The following is a 26,790-nucleotide window of genomic DNA, read 5'->3' on the forward strand; positions in this document are numbered from 1 at the left end:
CTGATGAGAAGAGAAAGCAAGCCAACTGGAGTAGGGTTTTTGACTTAACCAACAGAAGGCCACCATGAAGAGATTTGTGGGATTCTCTTGGGGCTGTGTCCACCAACGTGAGCTGATAAAGGGTGAATATCAGGTTTGTGAATGTGCATGTGGGCCCCAAATGCAAACAGTTGATCAAAGATGTGGCACCTTTCCTGGTACGTATGTGCTATTTTTCTTCTTGGTAACAGAAGACAGGACCAGTCATAATCAGAATGTGACCTGTGAAGTCAAACATGCTTGTGTCCTCCCAAGATGTATATTTTGAAGACCTTAACCCCCAATGGGATGGTATGTGGAGGTAGGGCCTTGGAGAGGTAATTAGGTTTAGATGAGGTCATGAGGGTGGGACCCCGTGACAAGATCAGCGTCCTTATAGGAAGAGGAAGGGAGACCAGAACTCTTGCTCTCTCTACCATGTGAGGATACAGGGAGAATGTGACCATCTGCAAGCCAGTAAGAGGACTCTCACCAGGAACCAAATCTGCCAAGACCTTGATTTTGGACTTCCTAGCCTCCAGAAGAAATGTGCAAAATCAGTGTCTGTTGTTCAAACCACCTAGGCTATAGTATTTTGTGATGGCTGCCCACACAAGCTAAGAAATTGGGAATGTTAATTTGAATACCTGTAAATCATACAGGTGTTAGAGCCCAGGCCAGCTCATAGATCTGTCCCTCTTAAAGGGTGGGAATTTTACCAGCAGTTAAGAACTCCTTAGGTTAGTGGGTTTATTCCAACCATAAGAAAGCACAAAGGAACACATTCTATCTGTTCATTATTCCAGAAGCCTGGTGGGAAGGAAATGATCCTGGGGCTAGAAATAGCAATTTAGAGGAGGAAGACCTGGGGAAAAGTATGGTGGAGAATTAAGACAGAATGAGACATGAAAGCTGAGGGCCAAATAGGGAAAACTAGAAAACTTTAATAGCTATTAATGAGGTCTTCACTTATAAAGTAAAACAAGATGTCTTGAAAGATGATGATATTAAAAAGGTCTTGAAAGAACGGCATGAAATGGGGGAACTAAGATGGAGTATGATACGGACTATAAAGACGGAGTATAGCAGTCTTAAGGACTGTTTCATGGAACAGGGGTAACAAGGGGAAGGTTCTACTTTTGGTGTGAGGGGTATGCTTCTAACAAACAGAATCTCCAGTGAGTAACAACAAAATAGAAGAGAAAAGGAAAAGAAGTAAGATAACAGAAAACTGTTTGAGCATTCCAGAAACTGAATAGCACAAGGTGAGTTTCACCTTTTGCAATTTTGCTCTGAGGAAAGTGTGCCCTGTGGCTAAAACTCCAGCTGAAAATCCCACCCCCTTGTGGCTGCAGGAACCAAGGGAAGGAGCCCAGAATAATCAGGATTGCTAGAGAGTTGGGGTTTGCAGGGACTCCCTGGAAACAAGAGAGCCAGGGAGAGAGAATCCCAAATTCTGGATATGAACTTTTCCCGATTCTCTGGCTGACCCCTGAATCATGCATTTATGAGACAGACTGAAAACCACAGGAAATGAAATCTGAGCTGTTTCTCCCTGCAGACTTGACAGTTTGCAGGTTGAGTCTAACTGAGTTAACTTCCTGTTAAATCGGAAACATTGACACTTTTTGGATCAATGTCATAGCACCTATAGGCTCTACATTGTAACATTCATAATGTATATAATCCCAAACTACCATTCAGACAAAGACTCAGGGAAATGTGACCCCTTTTCATGGGAAAGGATGCCAACCTCAGGATGACCTGGGATTTTTTTTTTAAGTTTATTTATTTATTTTGAGAGAGAGACAGACATGGAGAGAGACAGCAGAAGAGGCGTAGAGAGCGAGAGAGAGAATCTCAAACAGGCTCCGCACCGTTAGTGTGGAGGCTGATGCGGGGTTTGAACTCACAAACCGTGAGATCATGACCTGAGCCGAAACCTGGAGTTGGACGCTGACCCGACTGAGCCACCCAGGCGCCCCAGGATGACCTCAGCTTTAAAGCAGCTATTATAGCTATGCTCAATGAGATAAAGAAAGGTATGCTTATGATGTATAAAAATATAAAGCGCCCCAGTTGATAACTGGAAATTATAAAAGAAAGATTAATAAGAAATTGTAAAGTTAAAAAAGACAACATGAGAAAAAAATCACTAGAGGAACTTTCTGTTAGCAAAATGGAAACGGTAAATCAAAGAATCAATGAACTTAAAGACAGTTATAAGGAAGAGAGGAAAAATTGGGGAAAATAACGAGCAGAGCCTCAAGAACCTGTGGAACGATTTCACACGTTCTACATACAGGTAATTGTATTGTAGGTGGTGTCATTGCTTTGAGGCACTCTCAACCTGTAGTTTTTCCTCTACCTCTTTATATATTAAAAAAACCCAAGTTCACACCAATACTTTCAATTCCAATTCAATACCACATAATTCATTTTAGTTTTGTTTTCCATATTTGTACCTCCTTTTCCAATAGCTCCCATTGTCTCCAATATATTTCCTCATCTCCTTGCAAATAGCTAATTTCCCAACCTTTCTTGGCTGCTGGCTCTCCCCCACATGGATCTAGATATCTAGTAGGGATGCCTCCCTTGCCTGAGACATCTACCTTGATTGGGTCTGCCAAGTAGCTTTTTGGTGAAAGATAAAAGAAAGCCAATAAAGTGTTTTGTTTCATTCTGAAAGAAGGTAAGAGAAGAGTTTGGAAGGGAAAGACAAGAGAAAAGCCAGTTATTTTTCTAAAATGCAAATTCATCACCTTTGGATCATGTGTATCCATCTATGTGTGCACACACATACACACACACACATACACAGCCCTGGAATGACTTCCCATTGCTCTAAGGCCTTGAATTCTATCACAAGGGTCCAGGAGGCTGCTGCTGACCTCCCTGGCCACTTTCCTCCTCTTTTCCCAAATTCCCAGCATAGGGGTCCTCTATGAGCTCCTTTAATGTTCCATTTTCTCTCTTGCCACAGGGCCTTTGTATGTGCTATTTATGTCTCTCAGTGTTCTAACCTCCCCTTTCATTTGGGTGACTTATTCTTCAAATCCCTGCTGAAGCACCATCTCCTCTTCTGGAAGCCCTCCTTAATCCCCCTAGATATGGTCAGATTATATTGTTATTTATTGTTTTATTCATGTTCTTACAGAACACAATGGCTTTTTTCTCCACTGGTCATTATGCACTTATATCTGTGTCTGACTAATGTTACCTTTCCTCATCAAACTGTGAGTGATGTGAGTAACAATAACAATGTCTCTTTTTGATCTTGATAGTGTCCCTGGCCTGTGACCAGTACTGACACATAGCAGCTGCTCAATACATACTGTCCATGTGAATAAATTCTTTGTAATTTTAGAACCACAAGTTGTTAATCAACAAACATGTTATCTGTCTATTTTTAAAATATTTATTTTTGAGAGAGAGAGAGACAGAGCACGAGTTTGGGAGGGGCAGAGAGAGAGGGAGACACAGAATCTGAAGCAGGCTCCAGGCTCTGAGCTGTCAGCACAGAGCCCGATGCAGGGCTTGAACTCAAAAACTATGAGATCTTGACCTGAGCCAAAGTCAGACACTTAACTGACCGAGCCACCCAGGTGCCCCATGTCTATTTCAATTAAAAGGAAAAGAATGGAGAAATGATATGATAAATATAGTGAGACAGAGGAACATAACAATTGGTGAAGGATCCTGAAAGCTCTTAGATCTAGGAGTTTATACGTTTTATCAGTTAGAAGAACAACAAAACCACAACGAATGGTCTAACTAATGTATATAAGAACATCATGTGGGGAATCCTTTACCTAAAAAAAATTTAATGTAAAGCATAAATGTTTGGTTCACATCATTATTTGGTGATTCACAGTCATTAAACTGTTAGTCCTTTCAAAGGCAGAATAAAGTTCCATTCAAAATCCAAATGTGAGTATTTATGCATGTTTTGGAACTAGAAAAAGTGATTTCAAATATACCTGAAAGAAAAGATATTTGATAACAGTCAACAAAGTGTTTTTTTTTAAGGAAGAATAAAGGATAACCTCACCCAAAGAGGAGAACTTTTGCTAAAGTTATTATAATCCAAACAATACGGATAGTAAAACTTGTGCTAAAGTTGTTACAATCAGAACAATATGGTTGGGCATAGAATAAGTAAATAAGTTGATGGAGCAGAATTGAGAATCAAAACATGGTTCATATATGCAACTTAATATATGACAGGATGACAAGTGATCAATAAAATATGGATAATATATTTAACACATGGTATTGTTAAATGATCTATTCACTTGCATGAAAACAGGGTAAAAAAATATATATCCTAATACATACTCAAAAACAATTCTGAAGGGCACCTGGGTGGCTCAGTCAGTTAAGCATCTGACTTTGGCTCAGGTCATGACCTCACAGTTTGTGAGTTCGAGCCCCGCATTGGGCTCTGCACTGACAGCTCAGAGCCTGGAGCCTGCTTTGGATTCTGTGTGTCCCTCTCTCCCTGCCCCTACCCTGCTCAGGCTTGGTCTCTTTCTGTCTCTCAAAAAAAAAAAGTTACAAAAATTTAAAAAATTTTTTAAAAAGTTTGAGAATAGCCCTTGTGTCCACCAACAAAAGAACAGATATATAAGCAATGAAATACTACAATAAATGGGAACAAAGTATTGCTGCACACAACAGCATGAATGAATCTCACAGACACAAAGAGCATAGACTGTAATTCCAATCATGTGAAGTTCTAGAACAGGCACAACAAATCTATGGTTGAAAAAATAATCAGAACAGTGGTTGCCCCTGGGTGTAGGGTAGGGGTGACAACTGACTGGGGAGGGGTATGAGGGCACTTCCCAGTGTGATGGCCATGTTCTGTATCTTGACAGGAGTTTGGGATATACAGGTGTATGGATTTGTTCAAACTCTATACATGTACACTTAAGAATCATTTCTTACCAAAATCTCTGGGATGAAGCAAAAGTGGTTCTAAGAGGGAAGTTCATAGCACTGCAGGCCTCGCTTAAGAAACCAGAGAAATCTCAAATAACAATTTAACATTACACTTAAAGGGAACAGAAAAAGAAGAACAGGTGAAGCCCAGAGCTAGTAGAAGGAAGGAAATAATAAATACCAGAGCATAAATAAATGAGAGAGAGATTAAAAAGACAATAGAAAATATCAATGAAACTAAGAGCTGGTTCTTCAAAAGGATAAACACAATTGAGACATCTTTAGCTAGACTCAGCATGAAAAACGGGGAAAGGACTCAAATGAAATCAGAAACAAAAGAGGAGGCGAAGTTATAACTGATACCTCAGAAAACCAAAAGTCTTAAGCAAGTGTTATGAATAATTATATGCCAACAAAGTGGACAACCTAGAAGAAATAAATAAACATTTTACTGTCTTCTGAGACTGAATCATGGTGAATAGCCCGATTACTAGGAGATTGTATCAGTAATCAAAAACTTCCCAACAAATATTAGGGCAGGACCAGACAGTTTCACTGGTGAGTTCTACCATTCAAAGAATATGTAATACCTATACTTCTCAAACTCTTTCGAAAAAACTTCAGGAAACACTTCTAAACTCATTTTATGAGGCTGGAATTATCCTTATACCAAAACCAGACAAAGACAATATAAAAAAAGACAATTACAAGTCAATATTCCTGATGAATTTTGATACAAAAATCCTCAATAAAACATTAGCTAACCAAATTCGATGATACATTGAAAGGATCATACACTATGGTCAAGTGGGATTTATTCCAGAGATGCAAGGATGGTTCAACATCCACAAGTCAATCAACATCACACACAGCATTAACAAAATGAGAGATAAAAATCATATGATCATCTCAGTAGATACAGAAAAAGCATTTGATACAATTCATTCATTTATGATGAAAACTCTCAAGGAAGTGGGTATAGAGGGAACATATCTCACCATAATAAAAGCCTCATATGACAAACAATGGTTAATATCATACTCAATGGTGAAAAGCTGAAAGCTTTCCTTCTAAGATCTGGATAAAGACAGGATGCTCACTCTCCCCATTTTTATTCAACACAGTATTGGAAGGCCTAGCCAGAGGAATTAGGCAAGAAAAAGAAATAAGAGGCATCCAAACTGGAAAGGAAGAAGTAAAACTGTATTTGCAGATGACATGATCCTATATATAGAAAACTCTAAATCCTCCAACAAAAAAACTGTTAGAACTAATAAATGAATTCAGTAAAGTTGCAAGATACAAAATTAATATACAAAAATATGTTTCATTTTAACACACTAATAACAAACTGTTAGAGAAATCAAGAAAACAATCCCATTTACAACTGCATTAAAAAGAATAAAATACTTAGGAAAAAATTTAACCATGGATGTGAAAGACCTGTATGTACATTGAAAACTATAAGACTGGGGGCGCCTGGGTGGCTCAGTCGGTTAAGCATCCGACTTCAGCTCAGGTCACGATCTCACAGTCCGTGAGTTCGAGCCCCGCGTCGGGCTCTGGGCTGATGGCTCAGAGCCTGGAGCCTGCTTCCGATTCTGTGTCTCCCTCTCTCTGCCCCTCCCCCGTTCATGCTCTGTCTCTCTCTGTCTCAAAAATAAATAATAAACGTTAAAAAAAAAAATTGAAAACTATAAGACTGATGAAGAAACTGAAGAAGATACAAATAAATGGAAAGCTATTCCATGTTCATGGATTAGAAGAACTAATATTGTTAAAATGTCCATACCACCCAAAGCAATCTATAGATTCAGTGCAATCTTTATAAAAATTCTAATGGCATTTTTTACAGAACTAGAACATATTATTCTCAAATTTACATAGAACCACAAAGAAAACTCAAATAGCTAAAAAATCTTGAGAAAAAAGAACAAAGTCAGAGGTATCATAGTCCTTGATTTCCAACTATTCTGTAAAGCTACAGTAATCAAAACAGTATGGTATTGGCAAGAAAACAAAAACAGAAACAGAATAGAGAACTCAGAAATAAACCCATGCCTACCTGGTAATTAATTTATAACAAAGGAGCAAAGAGTACACAATGAGGAAACGACAATCTCTTCAATAAAGGGTGTTGGACAGCCACATGCAAAAGAATGAAACTGAACCACCATCTTATACCATATACAAAAATCAGCTCAAAATGGATTAAAGACTTGAACGTTAGACCTAAAACCACAGAACTCCTAGAAGAACACAGGTGGCAAGCTCCTTGACCTTAATCTTAGCAATGTTTTATATTGGATTTGGCTTCAAAGGCAAGGGAAACAAAAACAGAAATAAACTAATGGGACCACATCAAACCAAAAAGCATCTGAACATCAAAAGACGCCATCAACAAAATGAAAAGGCAGGTTACTGAATGGGAGAAGATATTTGCAAATAAATGTATCCAATAAGAAGTTAATATCTAAATAGACAAAGAAATCATGTAACTCAGCATCAACAACAAACAACCTGATTACAAAATGGGTGAAGGATCTGACTAGACATTTTTCCAAAGACATACAGATGGCCAAGAGGTACATGAAATCTGGAAATGCATCAACAGAATAGGATGGAGTGAAGAATGGACAGAGGGACAGCTCAGATGGATGGTTATATAATAAATCATACAGAGCAAGATATTCATTCTAAAACCTAGATGGTGGGTAATGGCTAGCCTCTGTAAATTCTATCAAGCTCTCTGTATGCTTGAAAATTTTCCAAAATGAAATCTTGGGAAAAATAAATAAATTTCAGGTGTGCTTAGTATTTAAATATAGAGCAAAACCCCCAATAAGATAGTACAGGAAACTTTAAAAAGCACTTATAACCCTGGAGTGAAGAGAGATTTTTAAATAAACCAAAAAAACCGGGGTGCCTGGGTGGCTCAGTCGGTTGAGCGTCCGACTTCGGCTCAGGTCATGATCTTGTGGTTCATGAGTTCGAATCCCACATCAGGCTCTGTGCTGACAGCTCAGAGCCTGGAGTCTGCTTCGGATTTTGTGTCTCCCTCTCTCTCTGCCCCTTTCCCGCTCATGCTCCTGTCTCTCTCTGTCTCTCAAAAATGAATAAACGTTAAAAACATTTTAAATACCCCGATGTTTATAGCAGCACTTTCAACAATAGCCAAATTATGGAAAGAGCCTAAATGTTCACCAACTGATGAATGGATAAAGAAATTGTGGTTTATATACACAATGGAATATTACGTGGCAATGAGAAAGAATGAAATATGGCCTTTTGTAGCAAAGTGGATGGAACTGGAGAGTGTTAATGCTAAGTGAAATAAGTCATACAGAGAAAGACAGATACCATATGTTTTCACTCTTATGTGGATCCTGAGAAACTTACCAGAAGACCATGGGGGAGGGGAAGAAAAAAAAAAGAGGTTAGAGAGGGAGAGAGCCAAAGAGACTTAAAAACTGAGAACAAAGTGAGGGCTGATGAGGGGTGGGAGGGCAGGGAGGTGGGTAATGGGTATTGAGGAGGGCACCTGTTGGGATGAGCACTGGGTGTTGTATGGAAACTAATTTGAAAATAAATTTCATATTTAAAAAATTTTTTAAATAAATAAGTAAATAAACAAACAAAAAAACCCCAAGAAAACATAGAGAGAACAGATGCGTATTTTTGACCAGAAGAATATTAACCGCTTTTGGAAGCCAAAGGATATCATAAACAGTATCAAAAGAACAAGAGATGTGGTAAGGGGAACTAACTGTATCATACATGGAGACAAAGGGTTAACACCCCTAATATAAAAAGGCTTCCTATAAATTTCTAAGAAGCCAGCATACAACCCAATAGAAAAACAGGTAAAGGCATGTACATATAATAAACAGCAGCTGAAACGTGAATCCCAGTAACTGCGAGAAGACAGTAAAGGGGTATCTCCAGCAGTCAGGTGAAAAGGCAGACCAAAACAAAAGGAAGTAGTGCTTTTCATCTTTGGATTGGCAAATTGGTAAAGATCGATTGCCTTCAGTGCTGGTAAGGATGTTGGAAGGTGGGCACCATACGTTCCTAGTGGAGCGTAAATATTCACAAACTTGTAGAAAAGCAGCTTGGCAGGAAGAATGCCCCTGAGACACGCACAGCAGAACAATAGGCACAGTATGATCCCACTGTTATAAAATAAAAATCTTCAAATTTTGGAGTAATGAGAAAAGTGTGAAAAGAGACATGCCCAACTATTAATACTGACGCCTAAGGACAGGGGTTGGTACACTATGGCCTGAACACCAAATCTGTCAGGTCACCTGGATTCTTACAGCCCATGAGCTAAGAATGGTATTTATACCCTTTTAAAGTGTTACCTAATTATCTACACAATATCCTCTATGTTGCCTCTTAGCCAACAAAGCCTAACATACTTATTATATGGCCTTTAAGGAAAAGTTTACTGACTCTTGCTTCAGGGGGGATTGTGGTTTCTTGGTTGTCTTTTTCCCCCCTTACTTCTCTGTATTGTTCTTATTTTTATAATAACATCCTGGGAGTGAAGAAACCAGGGAGACCAGTTAGGAAGCTACCAGAAGGGACCAGGTGAAAGAGAATGGTGCTTTGGAATAGGATGGGGGCTGCAGAGATGGAAAGAAAGAGGCAGATTTTATTTGAACCTATGGGAGTTGCCAAGGGATTGGACATGGATGGTGAGGCAGAGAGAAATCAAGGGTGACTCGCAGGTTTCAGTCATTCGTTGAATTGGTGGAACCACTAAGCTGGAGAAATTGGGGAGGAAAATGGAGGAGAAAGCTCTGCTTTGGACCTGTAACGGTTGGGACTAGAACTGTGAGAACCAGATGACTGGATGGAGGTGATGAGAGCTGCCTTGACTGTGGAGGGGGAAGCTGAGTGGGAATACCAATGTGAGAGTACTCATCATGTACACGGCACTTAGAGCTGTCTGGAAGCACGGGAGAGGGAGAAGAGGAGGGGACCAAGGGTCTGCCTGGTGACACAGTACCCAGCCCCACCGGCGCCTACTTCTGCTGATGGACGTCTCTGACGCTACTCTCCAACTGCCTGGATTCCTCCAAATCACCTCTTCCAAAGTGTCCTTTTCCCACTGGCCAAGAACACCATCCATGGTTTCAGAGTAGACACCCTGATCCTTCCTTACAGCCTATGCCCAAATGCTTACCTGGACAACGAGGACAAGCAGCTGCTATTGTTTCTCCATCTAGCACCTGCCTCCCCCAGTGGGAGATAAGTTCAAGTGCCAGTCACTTCCAGTGTGCCCTGCCATGGGTCCCTGGCCCAGCCATGTGCAGCCACTTTTTATTCATGCCATGCTTTTACCTGAGAACACTAAGAAGGACTCACCAAGGAGCTGGTGTAGGTGGGGTCTGAGGTGTCATCCTGGAGGTAGCGGGAAAGGCCAAAGTCAGACACCTTGCATACCAGGTTACTGTTGACCAGGATGTTCCTAGCAGCCAGGTCCCGATGCACGTAGTTCATCTCAGCCAGGTACTTCATGCCCGCGGCGATGCCCCTGAGCATCCCTACCAGCTGGATCACCGTGAACTGCCCATCATTTTGCTGTAACAAGACATAAAGGGCATTGGGATCAAGATGGGCTTCAGTGGTTAAACAGAAGCCACGGGACCACGGTCCTGCTGCTTGTCAGCCTCTGTCTGTGACTGGCCATGCTGCTCACTGTGTCCTTCTCCCTCCCCCCTCTCCCCCATCCCTCTCCTTGAATGCTCTGCTCTCTCCTTGCCAACCCTGTTGATTCTATCTCCAAAATACATCTCAAAGCCATTCACGCCTCTCCATCTCTACTGCCTCCATTCTAACCAAGTCACCATCATCCATCACCTGTAACAGCCTCCCCACACCTGCCTTTCCCCAATCCATTCTCTACACAGCAGCTACAGCCAGTTTTGCAAGACATAAATCAGGCCATGCCACTCCCTGGCTTCAAGCTCTATAACAGCTTCCCATTCATTGTATTAGGGAAAAGCTCCAAACTCCTCCTCATGGTCCACGGGACCCCAGGGGATCAGCCACCACCTCACCTGCCAGCCACAGTGACTGGTGACCTCTCAGTCCTTTCCCAAGCCAAGGTCTTCCTTCCTTATGGCCCCTACACCTGCCGTCCCCTCTGCTCTTCCTCACAATCAACACTTACCTGCCCTTAAGGTCTCCACTAAGTGTCCCTTTTTCAGAGAGAATGTCTCTATAACTACTCCCCTCCTTCAAATATGATTAGCACTTTCTTACTATCTTCTTGTCTTTTATGAATGCTCTTATTATTCTTCTTAGCATATCACAAGTTTTAGGTGTGTATGTGTAACACCTATCCATCTGCCTCTGCTGCTTGGCTCTCTGAAGACAAGACCCTCTCTCCTGTGGTTACCATTGCACTCCCAGTGCTAAGAACTTTAAATAGAAAAAGCTCAATAAACATGTGCTCCATTAGTGACTACTACATCTCTCCCTGTTTCCAGAATTAAATGCTTAAGGTGTCTTCCTTGGGTCCTACCAGAGCTGTCAACCTTGACATTGGGATAGCCATATGCACCTCAAAGGGATTAGTGGCAGGAGAAACACACACACAACGTATGGCATTGGCCCTCTTAGCGAATGGGAGCCAAGCTGCAGTGCTGCCCCTCTCCAGTCACCGGTGGGCTCACTGTTTCCTGGGTGGATGCTCTCCTTCAAGGTTTGGTGACAGACCTCAGTGAATGTATCAACCTTCCTCCTGCTTCCCCAAAGCCCTTGGGTCTTGGCTTCTGCACACACTGGTTACATCAGCGGACCCCGTGCTTTGCTGCCAATAACACATTTTCTCTTCTAGTCCCGCCCCAGCTGCTCCGCCGAAGAACGATAAGTAGTATTCTGTTAAGTAGAGCTTGGCCCAGGCATTGAGAGGCTTTGACTAGAGGAGAGGTGAGAGGAGGTAGAACACCCTGGGTCTAGTCTAAGTTACTGCTGGACACAGACCCTGGGCAAAGCAGCCACTCCCCAGCTCCCTCCTGTGAAACAGCACACAAAAACGTGCACAGCTCCCATTTACTGAGCACCTACTGCATGTGAGGTGATATACAACACAGTCACATGCACTACCTCACTTAAGTGTGTGTGAGACACAGCATCTATGCATGCACTCCTACAAAAGCATTTTCCATGCAAAAATAAATATGGAAAAACAAAACAGCCATTGAAAAACTACCCTGTGTATTAGAGAAAACCCCACCAATCAAACAGTCTAACCATGATAGTGTGAATGTTGAAGACTTCCTTCTGCAAGACTGCAAGCCCAGGTCTGTGTTCTAGGGCTACGCCCCTTGATCAATCAGAGTGAGCAAACTGACGCTCCCTCCACACCTTCCTGAGATGCCTCCCAGAAGAGAACCCCAAACACACTGGGATTGACACACCCCAAGCTCCAGGCTGTTTCTAACTCAAACCTTAACCACCTCCCACCCTGCCTGGAATGCTTTCCCTGCAATATTTTCTTCTAACCAACTCCAAAAGGAAGTGCAGATCTGCTTTTTGGAAACCCTGACTGTTGTTCAGCACATGGTGCCCATCTGTGAGAGCTGGATGTGCTGTGAGTGATACGAATCCTCCTCCTTGCTAATGAACTTCAATCAACACCTCCTCGAGAAGTTAGCCAGGCTTTTGCGAACACCATTCATTTTCTCTAAGTAGGTCTCTAGGGACCTGCCTCCCCAGAAAGTTGTCATGCAACTTCTGTATGTTGGAAAATGTATCTCAGCTGCAAGTCACAAGGGTCACATTTTTCCAATTCAGTTTGTTACTTCCTCTCTGTAAGTGTAGACAACAATGTGGTTAAAAATGAATGTCTCCCAAAAGAAGCCGGTTTGTAGATAGATTCTGGGGAGGGGATCGGTGGTGGTTGTAAACAGCTCTGGGAAGAGAAATGTTGGAAGAATGCACAGCAATAGGTCTGTTTCTACTTTAAATCACTGAAGCCTTCATGGAACAGCTTTACCATCTGATTTGTTTTAATATTTAGGTCAGTCACCCTTATAGGTTCTGGGGTCAACGAAGGCCAAGAAGTGGTTAAAAGTCCAGGCTTTTGGGGAGCCTGGGTGGCTCAGTCGGTTAAGCATCTGACTTCAGCTCAGGTCATGATCTCACGGTTTGTGGTCTGAGTCCCAGGTTGGGCTCTATGCTGACAGCTCAGAGCCTAGAACCTGCTTCGGGTTCTGTGTCTCCCTCTCTCTCTTTGCCCTTCCTCTGCTTGTGCTCTCTTTCTCTCAAAAATAAATGAATAAACATTAAAAAAAAAAAAAAGTCCAGGCTTTGGAGACAGACAGACCTGGCCTGGACCTAGGCTCTGCTGCTCACTGGCTGTGTGCCCCCGGGCAGGTCATTTAACTTCCAGAGCCATCATTCCCACATCTGTAAAATAAGAACATAGCGTCCATTCTTCATAGGATTTTGGTGAGGTTAAATGAGACAGTATACATGAAAGGGCTTAGCTCGGTGCTCGTGAATACTAAGACAGCAACAACTGCTGGTATTATCAGCCAAGCCATAATGTCTCACAAATCAGCTCTCCCAGAGCCTGGTGAGAGAGTCTGAGGACACCAGGGGCCAGGACTACAGGTTCCTCGCAGCTTCCTGGTATGCTAGGGACACATCCTAGGATCCCTGCCATAGGAGAACCTCGCTCACAGGGCATTCTGGGCTCTACAGGTTGGCAGCTGCAATAAAAAAAAAACCCCAACACCCACACCCCAACTGTAGCAGTGGATGACCGAGGCCTAATGATGCAGGCCTGAAGTTTGGATCAATTAATTAACTAACATGATTTTTTCTATTTCTTGACTTTTGAATGGCAAGTCATTCTTGATAGAATGTGTTTTGATCCTCCTTTGTGCAAGGCAGACAACAGTTTATTGCTTTTCAGAGAAGATAAAGGAAGTCCAGAAAGTTTAAGTGATCAGCCTTAAATCATTCTGTGTGGCTTTGACTTATAACAAGAATCTAAGTCCAGGATAGCAAATTACTTCTGCACTAACGTTCCATCTGTGATCAACTGGTAACACCTTCCTCAAATGTTGTGTGGAGAAGAAGGCTGTGTAGAAGCTTTGCAGCAAAAAGTGACATGATTGATTAATGATGTCTGCCATGGTCATAGAAAAAGAAAGTAGAGACATGTGTGCCTGAAATATGCTACTCTTATTTGAATCTTTAAACTCCTGTCCAGGGTCTTTTCCATGGAATATGGACTTTGTAATGGCAACATATTTTCTTTAGAACCTGCAGGGTAATCACATTTCATGATAAGACAGGATTGTGCCTGTTGAGTTCATAATCCTGGTGAAACTTAAAGACACAAACCTATTAAGATTCCCTGACACATTCAACTGTTTTAGGTTCGGTTCATTGGTCTAACTCCCCAAGAAGAACTTCCAAAGACAGGAACATCAGCATACAAAGATGTACAAGACAGAAAAAGCCCAGTTCTCTCACTGACTTTGGAAAGGATCAGGCTCCACGGTGATCACATGGTAAAAATACAGTACAGTGAAGTGATTTAAACTTTCTTCCCTTCATGAAGTGCTTTCTGCTGAAATTGCTTTTTGGCAAATTCACTGAAGCCACTTGCTGGCCCTTTTATTAGGCAGGAAGGATTTAGGTATTTCAACTTTCATTGACAAATCCACTTCAGGAAATGAAACCCTTATTTGATTTGTTTGAAGAGAATGAATCATAGATTTTTTTTTTTAACTGTAAGAGCCCTACCTTTCAAGATCATTCAATTCCAATGCCTTTAGTTTATAGACTGGGAAACTGAGTTAACAGATTTGCTCAAGGCCACCGGTGACTCATGGTGGAGCACAAAGCAGAACCTAGGTCTCGGGATGTCCAATCTGGTATTCTCTTCCCGATTTCTGGGTTATAGTCATGGGCTCCAACCCATGAATGAGCCTCCCTGATAAGAAATGTCTGAATTTGACATTGCTCAGTAACTTCCAAGAGTCTTTCAGTTATGACTGTCTGTAGATGACCCAGCAGCAACTACAAGGTCAGGCTAGGCAAGAAGGCCTTACAGAGCATGTTGACCTTTTTGGCTATGGCACAGGACATTGAGAAGGGCTTCAGGGACCATTCCCAAGATTATGCAAGAGACACCAGTGCCAACAAGGATATATTAAATAATGGATTTGCATGCTACATAATCCATGGCATAGACATTTAAAAAATGAATAATACTGAACCTATTGAATGTGTGGTTAGAAAATAACAGTGTTTCTAATCCTTTCAGAAGGTGAAAGACTCTAAGTCCTGCAATGGGAGAGGAGCAGTGGGTGGGCTGTGAGAAGCCAGTGTGCCCATTGGATCCCCAGTGGCCACAGCCGCCCAGATGCTGACCCAGAGCTGGAGCTGCAGCCACTCCCCAAAGCCACCATGCCCAGTGTAAACGGCCATGGCCAGTTTGGTGTGTGTGTGTGTGTGTTGGGGTGGGGGCAGTTGCACAAATTGAGGACTAACTCTTTTCCTTTATTCTCTGAATGGTGATCCTAAAATTATACTACTTCCCAAAAGATGGACCCTGCAGAACTGAACTGATGACCTACTTTTCAATTTTACCAAGCAGCAGATACATCAATTAATGTTGCTATGCTCCAGGGTTTGGTAGTAAGGCTGAAATTAGATTTATAGATTACCTGCCTCCATGCCGTGCGAGGAGTCAGAAACGCTTCATTTCCCTCTCCTCCTTGCGCTGCCTGCTCTGGCCGTCCCTTACTTGCCATCCTTTCTCCTCTGCCTCCCTGTGTTCCTCTCTTGCCCCTGGCTCTTCTCCCACCGCCCAGGCCTCATCATCGTGACAAATACTGGTGCGTACCATGCCCCCATGTCCTGGGCCTCACACGGAAATAGCCCTGAGTGGAGCATCTGTGTGGGGTTTTGATTTTCTGTAGCCTCTTGAGAATGAATCTCCTTGTTCCCCTGCATGTTCCAGGGAGAAAGTCTGATCACAGTCTTCAAATCATGTTGTGACTCTGTGAAGTACAATCAGGTCACTTGTAGGAAATAAATGACTCCTAAAAAGGTCTGGAGGCTGCTTCCAGAAAATCCTTTTTCTCCTAACATGGCCTTCTATTCACATTTATTTGGCTGTCTTCACAAGAAGATCCCTGATCACGAATGAATGCCCCCAGGAAAGCATGGTCTCTTCCTGACTCTGACATGAAAGGTCTGGCCACAAGAATAAGAGTCCACGGACGCTCAGGATGTCTACATTTCCCCTGTCACTCCCAAACCTTTTTGTGCCAGAAATGGTTTTTTGTGTTTTTTTGTTTTGTTTTTTTTTTTTTTAATCCAAGTAGCATTCACCAGATGATCACTGTGTTGGGCACTGGGGGTTTCAAAATAAAAGGCATAACCCATACCCTCAAGGAGCCTGTACCAGGCAAAGTACATCCACCCCATCATTTGCCCCCCCATTCCCCCCTCCAAAAATAAGCTACTATTGCCTAATAACCCAGAGGAGGCAAAAGTGTGTGTTTGCCCTGCCAAGGTAGCTTCAGTATGTGCAAATGCAGCTTCTAGACAGGTCCCCTGGCTACCCTTTCACACCGCAGTCCCCAAGCCCTGCTTCTGAACTTTGGAGCCACCACCAGCTGCTGAAACGTTACCAGATAGGCCATGCTGGCTCTGGACTTTGAATACACTGCTCAATTGTTCCATCATACCGGCCTGCTGCCCCGTCTGCCTGTGGGTTCCTCATTCTACAATCAGATAATTCTCTCTCCTCCTTGAAGCCTTCCCGGGTTTCCCCAGGAAGATTTCAGTTCTTCTTGGCTTACAATACTTCTTTACGCCACACACAGAAACAAAAAGCAGAATCTAAGTGGATGATTGCTGGACGCTTTGGGCACCAAGGTCCTCAGAGCAGGGACCTCTGTGGCAGGTTGTGGTCTCTAAGGTGGGCACAACAGGACCTCCCATCCCTTATGTATAAGACGACACCATGCTGGCTGTTCCCCATCAAGATGTGGGGCACATTTCCTCCCCGTGAACCTGGGGGTCATATCACAGTAGTTGAAGGGTGCTGTGGGACTTGAAGCTAGGTTCCAAAAGCGGTCCAGCTTCTGCCTTCATCTCGTGGGATGTTAATTCTTGGGACCCAGCTTGCTGTGAGGAAGCCCAAGCAGGCCACCTGGAGAGATGCCAGCTGACACCCAACATCAACTGTCAGACAGATGAGTGAGTGAGGCTTTGGATGATTCTAGGCCCCAGATCTTGAAGTGCCCCAGCTGATAGCACATGGAACAGAGATATCCCCACCGAGCCCTGCCCAGATTGCAGACTCATGAACAAAATAAACTGTGCTAAGCCACGGAAGTTAGGTGATCTGTTACATAGCATTAGAGCAATGTCTCTTTCATCCCTATAAGGCCCAGCACCCAGTACGGGGCGTGACCATAGCACTCACCCCATGAATATTTCAAGACCAAGTGTATGAATAATACTTTAATCTGCAGCCACAGCTACTGTTTGGTAGCTTTGGTGACATGTACAGCCTGCCAGCTGGTATTACCCTGAAGTCCTTGCTCAGAAGGCCCAGCTCCATTGTGATGCTGCCCACATACTCTCTGCTCTCAGGGCCCCCAGCAGTCCCCAGCTGAGGCTTTGGTCCGAGGCAGGACTTGCTCGCTGGCCTATGCCCAGTCAGCTGCCACTCCCCAGGCATTAGCATCATGTCTGTTCTCCCTCACTCCCGCCCTGAGTAATTCTGTGATGTCCCACAGAAATGAAAGCGGTTCCAGCGTGGTTCCATGTGAGCACATTCTGACAACGATCACTTACAGATCTTGCAGCCGGCGGCCTCGAGGTACCCCACCTCTGCTGTAGCTTGAAGTCATGCTTCCTCATCAAGCCCAGAAAAGACTTGTGAATGCTCGTGACACTGTCTATTCCTTTCATGCCCAGAAGTGCCCCTTCAGAGGGCGGGTGGCCCAGGCATCAGAAAAGGGCAGCCTGCTTTATCTCTGAGCTGCAAATGAAGGGAGCAGGTGGGGAGGGTGGCCGCACTGGAGAAAAGGCAGAGATGGCCCCTGGCGTCTGCGTGAATCACACAGGGCAGCGTAGCAGCTGAAGTCTCTTCAATCTCCGTGATTCATGCAGATGCCGATGGCCATTCTTCACCTGCCTCCCTATTCATTCGTATTCATCCAACGAGTATTTATCGAGGCCCTACTCCACGTTATCCTCCTACCAAGGGGTCCATAGGCTCCTCTTTGTTCTATCCTTTTAGGAACAAATCTGTCAACCTCGCTAACATCTCCAACGCCCACCCACATTTCATCAGGCAATTCCTAAGTGGCAGCCTATCCTCATGCAGACACTTCTCCCCAGCAGTCAACTGTGCTAACATCATCCACACCCCTGGGCTGCCTTTACCCTGAGGAAAGAATCCAAAGCGCCGTTCTCCATGAACTCTGTGATGATCATGACAGGCCGACTCTTGGTGACCACGCCTTCCAGGCGGATGATGTTGGGATGGTCAAACTGGCCCATGATGCTTGCTTCGCTCAGGAAGTCCCGACGCTGCTTCTCTGAGTACCCGGCCTTCAACGTCTTGATGGCCACATAGATTTCCCTCTTGCCCGGAAGTTTCAGACGCCCCTTGTATACCTCTCCAAACTCCCCTGCAACGAGAATACAATCATTACTCATTTCCTTCTCAGTCCGTGGAAGCACAAGGGGAGGCAGCTTATCAGGAACAATGGTGCTCCAAGTGGAACTGCAATTAAAGTGACAGAGATGGAAATAGCGTCCGTTCATTTTATTTTATTTTTTTATTAAAAAATTTTTTTTAATGTTTATTTATTTTTGAAGGAGAAAGAGAGCATGAGTGGGGGAGGGGCAGAGAGAGAGGGAGACAGAATCCGAAGCAGGCTCCAGGCTCCCAGCTGTCAGCACAGCCCCACACAGGGCTCGAACCCATATGCCGTGAGATCATGACCGGAGCCGAAGTTGGACGCTCAACCGACTGAACCACCCAGGCGCCCCTGTCCTTTCATTTTAACTATGATGTCCTAGCCATACTCAGTTCATAGAAAACACCGAAGTTATACCAAAATATGTTCCTCGCCTCAGTTCCTAGAAAGTTTAGGTAACTAAAGTGGAATTTCATGGGGTGCCTGGGTGGCTCAGTCAGTTAAGCATCCGACTTCGGCTCAGGTCATGATCTCACGGCATAGGGGTTCGAGCCCTGTGTGGGGCTGTGCTGACAGCTGGGAGCTTGGAGCCTACTTCAGATTCTGTGTCTCCCTCTGTCTCTGCCCCTTTCCCACTCACGCTCTGTCTCCCTGTCTCTCTCAAAAAATAAACTTAAAAAAATAAAAAAATAAAGTGGAATTTCAGAGTATATATGAGTTTGTTTTTCTTCATGTTTGGTTTTTGTGTCCAACCTGAATAATGAAAATGAAATGGTCAGTTTCACTTTGGCAGATCATAATTCATTTTTAGCAGAGCCTGGTGAAAGAACATCCAGGGGCTGGGGGATATGTTCATGCTCTTTGGCTCTCTGAATGAGATGTAAAACATTTATGTTCCTACATTGCCCTGGAAGCTTCTGTGTTGATTGGATGCCCCAGAACGCAGACATTGAGAAGTGAGGTGGGGAAGTTACCAGATGCTGTGCAGGATAGAAGGGGAGGAAACAAGATTGGCCAGAGTCCCAGATCACAAGGCAGGCCTGACATTATGAAAAGAAAGGAGGAAGCAGGAATGGACAAGGAGAGCTCCAGATCGCAATGCAGAGCTGGCTGAGGCAGACCTGTCAGCTTCCCGCTCCCCCGGGGAGCTCCACAGTCAAGAGCACCCATTCCAGGAAGGCCTAGGCTCTAGCCTCCCTCCATGCTCAGTCACTGGTGGCGGCTGCAGGGAAGCTGAGGCAGGTCCTGAAGACGCTGCAGCTGAAGGGTGGCAGCTAAACAGTCAGTGATTTCTCCAAGCAAACACGAGCCGCACATCTCCACGGGTGCCACAGCATTTAAACATTTGTGCAGTAAAAATCACCGAGTAAAAACAATTCTGGTGACACTATTTCATAGCTGCTTTAAAAAATCTGTTGAATCCTGTTACATGTGCTTTCAAAAGTTATTCTACGGCTTAGCCTGGTTTTGTAACTTCCTGTTTAGTTATCTACTTTTAAGTGTATCGCTGAAATGTGTCAAAGGCCTGACAGGAGACACAGGGTCTTTCTGTGGGGGGCGGGGGGGGGGGGAAACTTTCTCTTTCACCTTTAGCTTCTGGAAGAAAACGAGGGAGCAAACTGAGCGGATAAACTACTGGCCGAATTAGAAAAGGAAGTTAACATCTCCTCTGCGATTTAGTTGGGAGTTCTCTTGTTTTCTACTACAAATGTAATTGGAAGGAAACTGCATGAAAGGGCTTTTCATACAGAACTCCAGAGTCAGTGGGACTTGTTAGAATCTAGGGCTGGAGTGGAGGTTGGCTTAAGCACCATTAGGATGATTTCACTGTGGACCTTAAGACATATATCATGTGGGACCCTGGTTTTGACATTTAACCCAATGCTGCCTTGGTGAACAAACTGCTTCAAGTCAGACTGAGTCTCATTCACGTTCACAGCTTGTAGTGCCCACTGAAGTGCCTGGGATGTGGTAGGCATGTCAGTGAATGGCGGGGGGGGGGGGGCACGCTTCTTATTACTTGTTCGGCTTTTGCCTTGTCTGCTCTTGGGTCATAACCTGCTGGAGACTCTATCTCTGCTCTATCCGAAATAAGTAGAAGTGCCAGTACTTAAATTTTTAGAAAAGATTGTTTACTGTAGCCTCTTCTACAGCGAAACGCTGTATGCCCATCACCAGGGAATGGTTGGAAAGTGGTGTATTCATCCTGCGGGATGCCATGAGCTGCTGAAAACCGGTAGAGGGGTCATATGCATGGACTTCAAAGATGTCCATATTATATTGTTAAATGAAGAAAGTTACGGAATGGGAATGCGGTATGTACCCAAATGGAGTGTGTGTGTATGGGTGCAAAAGAAAAACAAGGGACAAAATCCATGTAAAATGTATTTAAACTTCAAATTACAGGTATTTTTTTTTTTTTATTTTTTTTATTTTTTATTTTTTTCAACCTTTTTTTTTTTTTTATTTATTTCTGGGACAGAGAGAGACAGAGCATGAACGGGGGAGGGGCAGAGAGAGAGGGAGACACAGAATCGGAAACAGGCTCCAGGCTCCGAGCCATCAGCCCAGAGCCTGACGCGGGGCTCGAACTCACGGACCGCGAGATCGTGACCTGGCTGAAGTCGGACGCTTAACCGACTGCGCCACCCAGGCGCCCCCAAATTACAGGTATTTTTAAAAATGGTTGCCCTACAGGGGTGGAGTAGGAGTGGGAAGTAAAGCTAGGCAATTTAATTTAGTTACTTTTATGTTACTTTGATGTTTGAATTGTTACAATAAGCATTACTTTTGTTGGTCAACTGAGTAACATTATTTTAAATTTTTATCTTTAAAATATTCATTTATTTTTAATTTTTTTAATGTTTATTTTTGAAAGACAGAGCGTGAGTGGGGGAGGGGCAGAGAAAGAAGGAGACACAGAATCCAAAGCAGGCTCTAGGCTCTGAGCTGTGAGCACAGAGCCCAATGCGGGGCTCAGACCCTCAAACTGCGAGATCATGACCTGAGCTGAGGTCAGACGCTTAACTGACTGAGCCACCCAGGAGCCCTGAATTGAGTAACATTTTTTTTTAAAGTACTGCACAACAGGGTCCTGTCATATATGTGTATGTATATGTACATATGTGTGTATACTATATGTGCATGTGTATATATTTGTATACATGCATATATGCGTCTACATGTATGCATATATATGTGTATGTGTATATACGTACAATCTATAATATATCTGTTTGTGTATATGTACATATACAAACCATCCTTCTGACACCTTGACCTAGCAAATATTGAATAACCATAAGCTAGATGAATACAAATTACATATTTGATAAGTATGCCAACTGAAGAATATCGGTTAGTATTTCTTCCTTGTTGCTATAATAATGAGTTACATTTTCTTTTACTAAAAGGACAGTTTAGGAGTTGAGGGGACAGATATGGTAACATTTTGTCTTAGAGAAGATAGGACACCAATGTCTACTGACCACCTACTATGTGCCAGGCAATGTGCTAGGCTCTTTACAGGTCATATCTCACTTAATCTTCATAGCACCCTCATGAGCTGGGTACTATGATGCTCATTTTACTAATAGGGAATCTGGGGCACAAGAAAAACACACCCAAACCCCACAGCTATGAGTCAGAGCCAGGGTTGCCGTCCATGCCCATCCTGCTTCCGGCCTCTCTACAGAGCCACACTGCCTCTCTACAGGTGTGCTCGATTAGCAGTGCCACAGGGAACACAGCTGTATGAAGTCACAACTGAGGGGCCACCGTGCTCCAACTGTGCAGGTCCTAACAGTTCATGTGTAGTCCCTGTCACAGCAACTCACACACAGGGAATTGCAAACACAGTGGGACTGTCTCACAGACAGATGTCACATTTGCTGGAACTTCCTGCCTGGAATCGGGTGGGATCAGAATATTTAGGAATCAGAATATCCATCAATTTCTACATCAGTGTGCAGAGTTTGAGGAAGGGCTCCAGGTGAATCTGATGTCCCCTACAACACACAAGGGACACCCCAGGTAAGGACTTCTCTCCCACACCAGTGTTTCCCAAAGTTGGCCACCCACTGGAGTCACCTGAACATACTTAAAAGCTGCCTGCAGGATCAGCTACAATAATTTGTGGGTCAGACCGAGGTACAAAATGAGACCGTGGGACTGCTTGTTTGGAAATTATGAAGGATTTCAAGCCTGTGACAGCATAGCATTAAACTAAGTGTGGGCCCTTCTGAACACGGTGCTGTCCAGGCAGCTCTGATGTGCAGCCAGGTGCGGCACCATGGGTCTAAAGCACCCCAGCATATTTCAGGTGGATTAGGGAGCTGCCGGAGGCCCTGGGATATCTGGGATTCATCACTCCACCTTTGGATCCCTCAGAAAGCAGTGCTGGTATATGGGCTGCTTCTTAGAGCACAGCGCCTGCCAGAGAGCGCGGGCTTTATACACAGGGTTGGAAAGAAAGAACACGAGAGGGAAGAAACCAATGAAGGTGTGGCTTTGGCAAGTGCTAGCTACACAGAACAGCGTGGCTCCCGTGACTTTCTTAACTGACATATGTTATTTCATTGCTTAATCTTTGTGGCTGACCGGTTTTCAAGTGCAGTGTTTCTTTTTTTTTTTTTTTAATTTTTTTTTTTTTTTAACGTTTATTTGTTTTTGAGACAGAGAGAGACAGAGCATGAACAGGGGAGGGTCAGAGAGAGGGAGACACAGAATCTGAAACAGGCTCCAGGCTCTGAGCTGTCATCAAGTGCAATGTTTCTAATACTTGAGCTTTAAGTTGTATCCTCTGTAGGGGTTTCATCATACACTTTTTTTTTTAATTGCTCTTTTTTTAAAATTTATTTGAGAGTGAGTGTGTGAGAGAGAGAGAGGCAGGGAGGAGAAGAGAGTGAGGAAAAGAGAGAATCCTAAGCAGGCTCTGTCCCATCGGTGCAGATCCCAGCTGGGGGCTCACAAGTCGTGAGATCAAGAGCCAAAATCAAGAGTCAGATGCTCAACCAACTGAACCACCCAAGCGCCCCTCATATAGTTTTTTTAGAATTATAAAATAAAAATGGGCTCTCCTAAGAGGATTTTTGGGGTAGTGAAACCACTCTGTCTGAAACTGTAATGGTAGATAGGTGTCATTATACATTTGTCCAAACCCGTAGAATGTATGACGACACCAAGAATGGGCCCTCATGTAAACCATGCACTTTGGGTGATGGTGATGTGTCAGTGTAGGTTTGTCAATAAATGTACCACTCTGGTGGGGGATGTTGATAATGGGCGACATGCTGTGCATGTGCAGAGCAAGGGACATATGGGAAATCTCTGTACCTTCCGGTCAGTTTTACTATGAACCTAAAACTGCTCTTAAAAAAATGTAGATGTTAAAAAAAACGTGCTCTCCTTGGGTAGGGAGAGATCTCGGGCTTTGTAGTCAGTCACTATGGCGGTAGAGGTGCCACTGCTCTAAGGAATCTGCTCTGCAGTCACTGGGAAGCAGTGGCCTCACAGTGATTCTGTAAAAATAGCTCCTTTCCTGTCTGGCAAAGAAATGACTTCATATTCTCCAAGCCCAGAGGTTTTCAAAGTACCAACTGCAAAGGAAGCCACTTAATCCACAGTCCTCTCTCTCTCTCTCTCTCGGAAGCTGTGCTTCACCCTGTCATTAAGTGGCCCCAGTGCTGGGAGGGGAACTCCGGCAGGGAGTGGAAGAAGCAGCTCGTGTCTACACCAGCCCTGCCACCCCACTTGGGGCACTTCACTTCTCCAGCTGTCTTGGCTTTATAAACCATAAAAAGGAAGGGTCGACCACCCCAGCTTCCTAACAGGGTGTTGAGTCTCTGAGAAAGTGTTTTGTAAACTACAAACTGTGGGTGACACATATGGGTGGCGATTTAAGACAAGCCAGGGGTAGGGGCATGAGGTGGGTGGTACGTGGGGGTGGGCTCTGGAAGAAAAAAGGAGGAGCACGTTTCTGCAAACAAGTGGGAGCCAAGGCAAAGCAGGGCTTTCTGCCAGGAGTAGTGGGGGAGTCCCGCTGCCAGGTATCTGGGTATAGACAGTGTCCCCAGGCAAGTCTAGCATGCTAAAGCGTGGGGGATCTGGCTCTCTGGCACGGCCACAGCCTCATGGGGAGTGGGAGTTGATCGGCATATTGCCATTATTAGTAACAGAAAACTGAGGCCTTGTATGGCTTATAATCTGAGAGACCCTGTCACCTTGATCTTTGACGTCAGGTTCATACACCATTCTCAAGAAACTATTGTTGCTTCTCGACACTTTCCTGTAATTAGGGCCAGAACTTGCTGTCTGTGATGCTTTGATTTGCCATGATCTGAACACCAAAGAGCTTCCTTTTACATGAGCTTCAAACCACGGCCATACATTTTTCAATTTCTTTTTTTTTTTTTTTTTTTTAACGTTTATTTATTTTTCAGACAGAGAGAGACACAGCATGAACAGGGGAGGGGCAGAGAGAGAGGGAAACACAGAATCGGAAGCAGGCTCCAGGCTCTGAGCCATCAGCCCAGAGCCCGACGCGGGGCTCGAACCCGCGGACCGCGAGATCGTGACCTGAGCCGAAGTCGGACGCCCAACCGACTGAGCCACCCAGGCGCCCCCATTTTTCAATTTCTGATAGAAATTCATAACACCTAAAAATATTCTCGACCAATCAAGCATTAACATTATATTTAAAATAGATGTTTATAGCAAATGACTGCATACTGGTTATGGCTGATTCTCTCTATGTAGATCCTTTACCAACAGTAACTGCAGCCAGCCTCATCTTGGTCTGGCTGGACTTTGGCAAGCATCTTTGAGGCTGACCTTGGAGCCTCTACTACAGCCAAACCTCCCTCCGGCCAGGACCTCGCTCCAGCGTCAGGCCAGTTTGGGGGCCAGTGGCTCTTGGCCGGCAGTGGTTCTCAAGGCGTGGTTTCTGCCTCACAAAGTCAGCCTCACCTGGGAACTTGTTAGAAAATACAGATTCTCAAGCCCCACCTGGATCTAGTGGATCCGAAGCTGAGCAGGTGGGGCCCTGTGACAGGAGTGTTGATACGCCTCCAAGGTGATTCTGATGCCTGGCTCAAGTTTGAGAACCACTGCCCTCAAGGCTGTCAGCTGAGGGTAATTTAGCCACTTCCTGAGATTGTCCTCCAGACAGCTACGGAAATTATTCCCTACAAGTTTTCAGCCCCTTGCCAGTTCCTCTCTCCTACTTTCCTTGACAAAATGAGGAAGAGAGAAAAAGTAGTTCAGCAGCATTAAATGCCTCAACTATTATATATAAAATCAGAAGGAAAGAATTTTCAATTTTTGAAAATGAAACATCCAACCTGCCAGCAGGTATGTGAGGTGGTAGCTGTTGGCTATGTGCAGTGCGAATCTACACACACAATTGCACTCTCTCTCTCTCTCTCTTTTTTTTAGCAGTATTTTGAAGTCACAAACTGCCTTGGGGGAAAAAAAGGAAAGCAGAGCTTCTAGTTACTAATTCAAGCTTCCACCAGAAAAGGAACTTTTAAAGAATAAATTCAAACTAGGTTTTAAAGTATGATTTCCAGCCAGCTTTATCACACTAGCCTGTGCAAGGTAAGTAGGTTATGGCTAAACCAGGGATAGTAAAAGCATGTCAGGCATTCTGCTACCTCCTAACCCTGCACCCAGGACAGACATTCCTTACTGATGGCAGCCCCATTCCTCCTTTCCAGCAGAGCTCCCCAGATCCCTGTTACCAGGCTACTGGAGCCAGCAGATGAGATGGAAGTTGCCCGTGGTGTCCACAATACTTAATACCTACAGGGTGAGAGCAAGCAGACGTTCTCTTTTCTTGTAGCTGTTTGCAGTCATTAGACTCCTGCCTACCTACAGATGACTTACTGGTTTCATTAGGTAAGCAAGCACCTATCATTGAAAATGCCAGATATCTTGGTCCTCGTCCTTGTCCTTCTTAAGGGAGATTACTGAATCATTCTAGAAGAGAAGGGCGCCTACCCTATGGGCAATCTGAGTTCTAGGATAGTATCATCATTACCAGCAAGGAGGCTTGCCTACTCCAAGCTCCCAGACAGAGTTTACCATCAGAAGTAATGTCACTGCATATTTAACTGCTCTTTTCCAGAAC

The 26,790-nt window shown here is 44.1% G+C and overlaps 1 protein-coding gene across 3 annotated transcripts in view; it reads right to left on the bottom strand.

Moving 5' to 3' along the window:
- Positions 1 to 26,790, bottom strand: part of EPHB1 (EPH receptor B1) — a 323,054-nt gene that overhangs the window by 40,723 nt on the left and 255,541 nt on the right. For all 3 annotated transcript variants that reach the window (XM_042955106.1, XM_042955108.1, XM_042955107.1), the window contains exons 11-12: positions 18,403 to 18,650; positions 10,336 to 10,551 (exon numbers count right to left, since the gene is read on the bottom strand). In XM_042955106.1, the coding sequence (XP_042811040.1) occupies positions 10,336 to 10,551; positions 18,403 to 18,650 (464 nt within the window). The remainder of the gene's footprint in view (positions 1 to 10,335; positions 10,552 to 18,402; positions 18,651 to 26,790) is intronic.

This window comes from Panthera leo, chromosome C2 (assembly GCF_018350215.1).
Source record: "Panthera leo isolate Ple1 chromosome C2, P.leo_Ple1_pat1.1, whole genome shotgun sequence".
Taxonomy (NCBI): Eukaryota; Metazoa; Chordata; class Mammalia; order Carnivora; family Felidae; genus Panthera; species Panthera leo.